The sequence below is a fragment of the Lithobates pipiens genome, unplaced genomic scaffold (genome assembly GCF_037356315.1).
Source record: "Lithobates pipiens isolate NorthernLeopardFrog02 unplaced genomic scaffold, aLitPip1_a1.2 Scaffold_13, whole genome shotgun sequence".
Lineage (NCBI taxonomy): Eukaryota > Metazoa > Chordata > Amphibia > Anura > Ranidae > Lithobates > Lithobates pipiens.
Window position 1 is genome coordinate 240,968,298 of NW_027507718.1, and position 10,648 is coordinate 240,978,945.

Sequence of the window (10,648 nt, forward strand, 5' to 3'; positions counted from 1 at the left end):
ACAAAAGGCTACTACAAATGGATACTCAAAGTAGCAACTGGTAAAGACCAGTTGCTACTTTGAGTATCCATTTGTAGTAGTTACATAGTAGGTGAGGTTGAAAAAAAAAAAAGACACAAGTCCAACCTATGTGTGTGATTATATGTCAGTATTACATTGTATATCCCTGTATGTTGTGGTCTTTCAGGGGCTTATCTAATAGTTTCCTGAAACTATCAATGCCTCCTGCTGAGACCACCGTCTGTAATAGGGAATTCCACATCCTTGCCGCTCTTACAGTAAAGAACCCTCTACGTAGTTTAAGGTTAAACCTCTTTTCTTCTAATTTTAATGAGTGGCCACGAGTCTTGTGAGTCTCGTTAAACATCCCTTCTGCAAAAATTTGTTATCCCTATTGTGGGGCCACCACAATATGGTATTTGTATATTGAAATCATATCCCCTATGAAGCGTCTCTTATCCAGAGAGAATAAGTTCAGTGCTCGCAACCTTTCCTCATAACTAATATCCTCCAGACCCTTTATTATCTTTGTTGCCCTTCTTTGTACTCGCTCCATTTCCAATACATCCTTCCTGAGGACTGGTGCCCAGAACTGGACAGCATACTCCAGGTGCAGCCGGACCAGAGTCTTGTAGAGCAGGAGAATTATTGATCTCTGGAGTTGACTCCCTTTTTAATGCATCCAATCTATCCTAGATTCTCCCAGAGGTTCTCCCCCCCAGTGTATAGATTGCATTCATATTTTTGCCACCCAAATGCATTTTACGTTTTTCTACATTGAACCTCATTTGCCATGTAGTTGCCCACCCCATTAATTTGTTCAGCTCTTTTTGCAAGGTTTCCACATCTTGCGGAGAAGTTATTGCCCTGCTTAGTATTGTCCGCAGATACAGAGATTGAACTGTTTACCCCACCCTCCAGATCGTTTGTGAACAAATTAAATAGGATTGGTCCCAGCACAGAACCCTGGGGGACCTCATTTCCCACCCCTGCCCATTCCAAGTACTCCCCATTTATCACCACCCTCTGAACTCGCCCTTGTAGCCAGTTTTCAATCCATGTACCCACCCTATGGGCCATGCCAACAGACCTTACTTTGCACAGTAAACGTTTATGGGGAACTGTATCAAATGCTTTTGCAAAATCCAGATACACCAGATCTATGGGTCTTCCTTTATCTAGATGGCAACTCACCTCCTCATAGAGGTTAATAGATTGGTTTGGCAAGAACGATTCTTCATGAATCCATGCTGATTACTGCTAATGATACCGTGCTCATTACTAAAATCTTGTATATCGTCCATTATCTAGTCCCTTAGTAGCTTTTTGTTGCTAATAAGCATTTTCAATATTGCACTAGGTGTGTGCACCTTCTAGTCCATGATTATGGGGACTGGAGCTCCACTGAAAGCTGGCCACGTACACAAAAGGAGTTGGATGGAGGATTCCCTTCATGCCAGGACATGATTCTGACAGCGACACCCAGCCTGACTCCTGTTGAGCAGGGACAGCCACACACTGATCAAAATGTCTATCAGTGTATGGGCAGCATCAGATAAGCTTTAGAGATCCTTGCAAAAAGGTGTAGGCTTGGCCATCAGATCTGTGAACCTGAACCAACAAGCTTTGATCTTCTGCTCATGACACACTGATGACAGCACAACAGAGCAGGCACACAGCTGATGTTTTCATGCCCCTATAGTGGCACCCTAGTGTCTAAAAAAGGTAGGTTGTTGCAACAAGCCAATAATCAAAAACACAACCGCATATTGCTTTAAAATTTCCAGTTTAATTGAAAGCTTGTGGCTAGATCTGCAAGAAACTGTGCAGGCAAGGCCGAGAACATTTGTGAACTAGATGTATCTGCCAAGGAAAAGTGGGAAACATTCCAACAACAAAAATAGTGAAAGTGGGACTGTGAGCGGACTGGGAGAAATGTGCGGAGGCTGTGATCTCTGAACGGGGTGTTTGTAAGCAATCACTGCAGTGCTGGTCACGCGCTAGGTTTTAATTTATTACATGCATTATAATAAGCAAATAAATAATCCTTTGTATTGAGAGCTGCAGAAACAGGTGAGGTTTTTTTGTAGCACTGAAAAAACAAAACAGGTCATGTGAATGAGGAGGCCGAGCTTTTTTTTTTTTTTTTTTTTTTTTTTTTTTTTAATACAAAACTAGAAATCAGTGCCCTGTCAAACTATGTTGCAATACACAGACAGCAATCTTAGAGAAGACAGGGTGTGGATCACAAAGTCAGCAACTACATGTGCTACCTTGTTAGCAAGGCATTTAACCCTTGCTTGGCAATTGTGTTAAAAAAAAAATAAAAAAAATTCTTTTAAAAAGCAATATAAAATCTAACAAATGACCAGCTGATGCTCCCCACTGTGTTATTATATTGCGACAGCAGGACATCTCCATTGTTAGAATACACTGATCAAGGCTGCGTGCAGCACGGATGGTGGAAGTCAGCGCGCAGCACCGACGGTAGTCAGCGCGCAGCACCGACGGTAGGCAGCGCGCAGCACTGATTGAACAAATTTTCCAACATTCTTGTTCAAGAGGTTGACTCCTCTCATACGGGAATGGCCATGGATGGATGGATTGAAATTTGGCTCACCCCTTTTGAGCCGGCCAAATTTCAATTCATCTATGGCCAGCTTTAGGGCTCATGCGCACAGGACGTTTTAAAAACGCAAGCGCTACAAACTTCTGTTTTTTTTCTCATTTAGCCACGTTTTTTCCTCATTTAGCCACGTTTTTCCCATGCTTTTTGGCATTAGCGCTTTTGTATGTTCTACAGTAAAAACACTCCCTAGAAGGTAAAAAAAAAGCCTAAAAAGTCAAACGTGGCATGACATTTTTTGTTTTTACAGCTCGTTTTTACTGCCCCTGGACGCACAAACTGTCGTTTCTTTTTTCTACTGCCCCTAAACGCTTATGCGTCCAATCGCCTCTGATAATTTATATGTGCATGGACACATATGCTAACATGGAGGGGCTTTTAGAGGCAGTTAAAAAAAAAAAAAAAAAAAAAAAAACATCAAACGCCCCTAACAGCAGCTGTAAAAACATCCTGTGTGTGCCCTTAGGCTCATCATTCACATTACAATCTTTGTACAATTAACTTAAGATTTACAAAAATCCAATCAGGCCAACCCTTGCATTATATAGTTGTGGCATGAGCTTTAGGCTCCATGCATGCCAGTGTTTATAGAAGCTGAAAAAAACGTTAGAAAAAAAAAATGCTGGATGAAAATAATAGCATTTTTGTGCCAGCTTCTAACAGCATTTTAGGTGCATTTTTGAAGTACATGAAGAAGAAAAAACGGCTTAAAAAAAATAAAAAATAAAACTGTTCGGACTAGTTAAATAGTCAGGTTGAAAAAAAAAAAAAAAAAAGATACAAGTCCATCTAGTTCAACCACAAAAAAATAAAATAATAAATATCATACAATCCCATATACCCAATTCTATACCCACAGTTGATCCAGAGGAAGGCAAAAAACCCCAGCAGAGCATGATCCAATTTGCTACAGCAGGAGAAAAAATTCCTTCCTGATCCCCCGAGAGGCAATTGGATTTTCCCCGGATCAACTTTACCTATAAATGTTAGTACCCAGTTATATTATGTACACCATGTTTTATTAGCATTTAGCCCTTTTTTTTTCTGCTAGGAAAACACTTCCAAAAAAAATAAAAAAATAAATGCTCCTAGACGCTTAAGGGTCCTTTCACACGGGGCGGATCAGTTCTGATCCGCCCCGTGGATATCCGTTTGCTCAGCGGGGATCACTCCGCCGATCCCCGCTGAGCAGGAAGATGACAGGTCTGTCTCTGCACACTGCGCAGGGACGGACCTGTCACAGCGCCGCTCTCCCCTATGGGAGATCGGATGACGACGGACCGCAGTGCCCGTCGTCACCCGATCCGATCTGCAGACGGATGGAAAAATAGCTTTTTCCTCCGTCACACTTTTTCGGATCGGAGCGGGTCGGATGTCAGCGGACATGTCACCGCTGACATCCGACGCTCCATAGACCTCTATGGAGCACCCGTTCAGGTCCGCCTGAAAAACTGACAGGCGGGCCTGAACGGGACGTCAGTGTGAAAGGGGCCAAAGTTTTAAAAAGGTTAAAGGCCTAAATTAGTGTACAAGGACAAAAAGAATAACACTATTTAGCTTTTATAAAATGGGGAGAAAAAATGCCAACAATAGCTTCTATGAGTTTAAAAAAAAAACACTAACGTGCATGGAGCCTTAAAGGAGAAGTAGGGACAAGTAGGGCTTTTTTGGCCCTACTTCTTATGGTTTACAGGAGTGCAGTTCATTCTGCACACCTGTGACACGTTTTCAGCCGACAGCGGGTTTTGGCGTCACTCAGCCAGTTCAGGCCATGGAATCCACCCAGATTCCTGGACCAGCCCCTCAGCTGACACTGAGCCAGCTGCTCCCTCCACAGCCCAGCATTCCAGTGAGTACTGGAGGGGAAATCAGAGAATCAGTGACTTATGGTCCCGAACAAACAATCCAAAAATCAGACAACAGACCGTCTGTTTTTTTGCATCCTAGTCGCATTTCGAAAATGGAGAGGTTATTGAAGTTAAGAAAATTCTCGCACTACAGAACGTAAAAATCGGAAGTGATGTAATGTGTTGTAGTGTATATGTAATATATTTTTGGACGACAACTGTACTGATTAAACGAAAATCGTACGATCTGGTATCCTACAAGAAAAATTTTAGTGATTTCCCAATTGGAGAATATCGTATGAGCGGTCATGATCGGCTCTCAAAAGCTCTGTACTAAAGATCAGATTATTGTACGATTGCTTCAAAGGCAGTATTTTTCATCAGATTTTTGGATCGTGTGTACAGACCTCCGCTCAGAGCAAAGGGGAGAACTGAGTGATCAGCAGTGTTTGATTGCTCAGTCCTCAGTGCAGAGGCGGCAGGGGAAAGATGTAGCTTTAGATCAATGCCGCATCTAACTAACTTTTTTTTTTTTTTTATTTTTTTTTTTTTATACCCGTACTTCTTTTACATTGGTCATACACGTTGGTTGTATAACCTTGTATAGATTTCTCAAAACGTAATGCAAAACAAGACATACCATTCAAGAAGTATCCAGGCATGCTCTTGCACTACATAGCTGATTGTAGATTTCAAATAAATTGTACAGTCAGATTGTATAGTGTATGCTCAGCCTTAGATTTACCAAAACTGTGTAACAAAGACAAACCAGAAAAAAAAAATACATTAAAGTGGTTGTAAAGAGCTGGAGGCTCTTCCTTTATAATGAGCTAGTAAGCGCATTGTAAAATGCTTACCTTAAAGAGGAAGTAAACCCTGATGGGTTTACTTCCTCTTTTTTTCCCTGCAAAGGTAAAGCATAATGGACTACTATGCATCGCATAGTAGCTCATTATGTGTCACTTACCTGACACAGGAGCCAGCGAAGTCGCCGCTGTCCCCTGTAGTCCGCCGCATCCATGTTGCTGGTGGCGTCTCGCAGCTCCGACTAATCACAGCGGCGCAGCCGCGATGACGTCACTCCCGCGCATGCGCACGGGAGTCGCGTCTCGCAGCTCCGCCGCTGCCATACGGCGAAGCCGCGATGACGTCACTCCCGCGCATGCGCACGGGAGTCGACAAATTAGGCAAATCCATTCTTGGATTTGCCGCATTTAGTGCGCCTGCGCGCATGCGCCGTAGACAGCGGTGCCCATTTTCGGGCAAATATCTCCTAAACCATATAGGTTTAGGAGATATTGCTTGGACCTACAGGTAAGCCTTAATCTAGGCTTACCTATAGGTCCAAGTTGTTTGGAAGGGTTTACTTCCTCTTTAAATCGAAGCTGTTGCAGCGGTCCTCGCACACCGCTGTGACTGGCAACATGTCTCCTGGAGTTATTTCCCCGGTTTGCGGGCTCCAGCGGTGTGATTAGCCGGAGCTGCGATGACGTCACTCCCTCACCTGCGCGTGGGAGCTTCCGGGCACGGCTGCTGAAAAAACGGCACAAGCAGGCTGTTTCTTCAGTGCTCATGCCTCGGTAACATCGGCGCCATCGTATATAGTAAATATCTCCTGAACTGTGCAGGTTTAGTTGATATTTACAGTACCTACAGGTAAGCCTATAATAAGGCACAAGTGGCCCAACTAGGTTTACAACCACTTAAAATTTGTATCAAATCAGGCAGGCCCTTGCACTACATAGTTGACGGTAGATCTTAGGGTTTTCTTACATTGGCGGTTGGGGGGGTAAGACGTGAAGACTGAGCCCCCCCACTTCCTTGTGCCAAGAAATAAACCGACTGGTGCGTTTGACAGGCACTGAACACAGTGATGGTGCAGGCTTGTAGGTGTTAAAACCGCTGGTTAGTAGGGGACATAACACTTACTAACTTTAATATCTTCTGAAAAGCAGTCCTACGCAGATTGCTCTTCAGAGGGCTAACGCTAGTTATTTTTTTACTTTTTTTGGGATACCATATTTATTTATTATATAGCAGAAAGTTAACACAATATGTTTTTTTTTGTTTTGTTTTTATATTGTCTGTCTTTTATTGTTTATAGCGCAAAAAATAAAACCCCCCCGAAAAGGTGATCAAATGCCACCAAAAGGAAGCTCTATTTGTGGGGAAGGGACAATTTTGTTTGTTTGTCAAAGTAATGCAGTTCCATGTTGGAAAAAAAAAATGGCGTGGTCGTTCGGGGCTGAAGCGGTTAAACAACACACCAACAAGGATAGATAGAACCAACCTGAATAGATACAAATCGGATGGATTGTTAAAGTCTTGTACTACATAGTTTCACTAGAGCTAAAAGAGATAATACAGAAATTGCACAATGAGATTGCAAGGTGTGTGGCTAACTTTTTTTTTCTGCACACAGCAATGTTGATCATGTGCAAAGATCTTACCTCTAAAGTTTTAACCAGGATCTTCATGTACACCTCTGAGATGCCCAGAGAAAAGCCAAGCATGGATGGTACCATGATAAAGAGGACGATTACAGACAGCCATACTGTAAAGATATTATAAGCCAAGCTTTTAAAGTCGTCCATAGCTCAGCCCAGCTAGGAGCCCTCTGCTAACATATGTGTGTCTCCTCCTCTGGCTGGGGATTGACAGAGCAGGAAACTCAGTGTTCTCCAGAGAACTTTCTAACTTCCTACTCCCTCCAAAGTCACACCCCACCTCTGCTCCTCCCTGATCACAGCAATACTGACCTCTGTCCTAGCCAAGGCTTCTGATCTTTGCCCTTGTCACACAAGACAAGAAGATGATCTGATACTTATCGGTGCTTTTATTTTTTGTGCAATGTACAAGTCGCATGATTACAGTTATGTGTCATGTACAAACAACATAGGATACAAGGTCCCAACACCGATCTGATCAGCGCTACGAAAATCATTATTATTAATAGGGCTCCTTCACACTAGGTCAGTGGTCATCAATCCTGTCCTCAGGACTCACTAACAGGCCAGATTTTAACCCCCCTGGCGGTATTCCCGAGTCTGGCTCGGGGTGAAAATTCAGAACCAAAAGCGGTAACCCCGAGACAGACTCGGAATCGCATCACAGGATCCAAGATGAGTTTACTTACCTTCTCCCCTGGATCCAGCGATGTCCTCCCGCAGAGGGAGCGGCTCGTCCTCCGTTCGATCTATCAAGGAGCCAAGCTCCGTTCATTGCGAGCGTTGCGATGCACAGGGACGGAGAACGGCGCCAAATTCAAAAAGTAAAACACGCAGTATACATACAGTATAATGTAATCTTACAGATTACATTGCTGTATGTAATTATTTCACATCCCCTTTGTCCCTAGCGGTCTGCCCAGTGCCCTGCATGTAGTTTTATATTATATATACTGTTCTTTATGCCTGGAAACTGGAGATTGTCCATAGCAACCAAAACTGTCCCTTTACATCAAAAATGGTTTTAGACCAGTTAGAAAACAGCGATAATAAATTAGAATCACTCGCAGAATTGAGGGATAGTGATTTGTGGGGAGATCTGAAATGGTTAAACACGTATCACACCGCCCCTTCTCAGATCTTCAACTGACAGCTGCCTGCACAATAAAAGCCTGCATTTTACTTTTGTGGGCCAGAGTAAGGCTTGATTCACACTAACGCGTTTTTTGATGCATTTTGCAGAAATGCAGGGAAATTTTTTAACATGGGTTCCTATGGAACATGTTCACATCAATGCATTTTTGTGCCTCTGCGTTTTTGGAAAGGGTCAGGGACTTTTTTCATGCAAAATGCAGCGTTTTGCAAAGTCAATGGACCTGCATCAAAAACTCAAGTACTGTGTTTTTACAGCGATTTTGCCGCAATTTGCGCTTTGCGTATTTTTTTTTCATTTTTTTAAAGTTTTTTTCACTGTATATAGCTGGTTGCTAAGCAACCACAGTGTAAAAAAAACCGCAGCAAAATCGCGGTAAAAACGTGTGTTCAAAAACATGACAAGTACCGCAAAAAACAATGCAAAAACGCTCAAAAGCAACATGAATAGATGTAAATCGAGCCTAAGTGGGCCCTTATTATTACGTTGTTTGATTCTGTTTTGATGCTGATATAAAGATATTTTAATGTAAGTGTGATACTTTTATTTTAATAAACTATCCGAATGGTTTTACGCTATGGAGGCATCTCTTTCTCTTTGATGTTGTTACCGGTGATATACGTGATCATTGACCACTGAAGCTCTAAAGAGTGTCCCCCCCCTCTCTCTCTCTGTCGCCCCCTCTCTCTCTGCCCCCCTCTCTCTGTCCCCCCTCTCTCTCTGTCCCCCCTCTCTCTCTCTTTCTCTATCTCTCTCTCTCTCTCTCTCTCGCGCTCTCTCTCTGTCCCCCCTCTCTCTGTGTGTGTCTCTCTCTCTCTGCCCCATCTCTCACACCCCTCCCTCTCTGTCCCCCCATCTCTCTGTCCCCCCTATCTCTCTGCCCCCCGTGTGTCCCCCCTCTCTGTGTGTGTCCCTTATCTCTATCTATCTGTCCCCCCCTCACTCTCTGTCACCTTTCTCTCTCTATGTGTCCTCTCTCTCTCTCTCTCTGTCTCACAACCCCCTCTCTCTCTTACACACACCCCCATCTCTCTCACACACCCCCTCTCTTTTGCTCAGCACCCCACTTGTGCGAATTGCCGTGTTGGCACTTTACAACACAAAACCAACTTATTTATTTCAGTTTGGGCACTCAGACTCAAAAAGGTTCGCCATCACTGGTTTAGGTCGATACGTATTCTTCTACATATTTTTGGTAAAAAAAATCGCAATAAGCGATTATTGATTGGTTTGCACAAAGGTTATAGCGTTTACAAAATAGGGATAGTTTTATGACATTTTTATTAATATTTTTTTTTTTTTACTAGTAATGGCGGCGATCAGTGATTTTTATTGTGACTGCGACATTATGGCGGACACATCGGACATTTTTGACACATTTTTGGGACCATTGTGAACCATACAGTGATTCCTGTGTAAATGACACTGGCAGTGAAGGGGTTAACCAGTGGGTGGCAGTGTAGGGGTTAAGTGTTCCTAGGGGTGTGTTACTAACTGTGGGGGGCTGGGCTTTCATTTAGTGAACACTGATCTCTGCTCCAATCACATGGAGCAGAGATCAGCGTCACTTGTTGCTAGGCAGAACGGGGATCTGCTGTTTACATCGGCATCTCCCAGTTCAGCTGCCACGTGAGACGATCGCGGGTATGCCCGCAGTGATCGAGTCCGCGGGACCCGTGACCGGACTCATGGGGGTCCCGACTGGCATGGGAGCAGGCCGCCGGTGGCGCGCTCGCGATGGCAGGGCGGCATTTAAAATTGGATGTACCTGTACGCCAATATGCCTGCCTGTGCCATTCTGCCGCCGTACATCGGCTTGCACAAGTCGGGAAGTGGTTAAAAAGCCTTTACAGGTTACCACTTCAGATATACACAGGAGGTCTAGTGCTAGAATTACTGCCCATGATCTGACGTGCATGGTGAATCCTTCAAATGTGTGGGATGATCAGTGTTTCCGTTTGTGCGTTACCCTTTGCGTGCAAGCGCAGGGGGCAGGGACACTTTCTTTTTTTATTTATTTATGTTTTTTACACTGTCGCTTTTGTTTTTTTTATTGCTGTTACAAGGAATGTAAACATCCCTTGTGACAGCAATAGGCATGTGGTAAGCAGTGGCCGAACTACCAGGGCTGCAAAGGTGACCTGGGGGAATTCCCTTAAAGTGGTTGTAAAGGTTTGTGCTTTTTTAAATGAAAATAACAAAAATAACAAACACGTTGTTATACTTACTTGGTCTGTGCAAGGGCTAAAATAAAAAATAAAAACTGTAGAGGGGATCAAATACCACCAAAAGAAAGCTCTATTTGTGGGGGGGAAAAGGAACATCAATTTTATTTTGGTGCAGCGTTGCACGACCGCGCAATTATCAGTTAAAGCGACACAGTGGTGTATGGAAAAAAAAAAATGGCCTGGTCATGAAGGGGGGTAAAACCTTCCAGACCTGAAGTGGTTAGAGTAACAGTGGTGTATTGCAAAAAAGAAAGAAATAATGGGCTTTTAGCTGGAAGTGTCTTTCTATGTTTTGGCCGCTAGAGGTCAGTGATGCTCCGTGTAGAGTGGTACAGGACAGCCCGCCC

General features: G+C 43.6%; 1 protein-coding gene across 1 annotated transcript in view; it reads right to left on the reverse strand.

The window, feature by feature from the left end:
• GPAT3 (glycerol-3-phosphate acyltransferase 3) overlaps positions 1 to 7,148 on the reverse strand; it is an 87,753-nt gene extending 80,605 nt beyond the window's left edge. The window contains exon 1 of the mRNA XM_077476416.1: positions 6,924 to 7,148. Coding sequence (XP_077332542.1) covers positions 6,924 to 7,067 — 144 coding nt within the window. The 5' untranslated portion in view covers positions 7,068 to 7,148. The remainder of the gene's footprint in view (positions 1 to 6,923) is intronic.
• Positions 7,149 to 10,648: the final 3,500 nt, after the last annotated feature.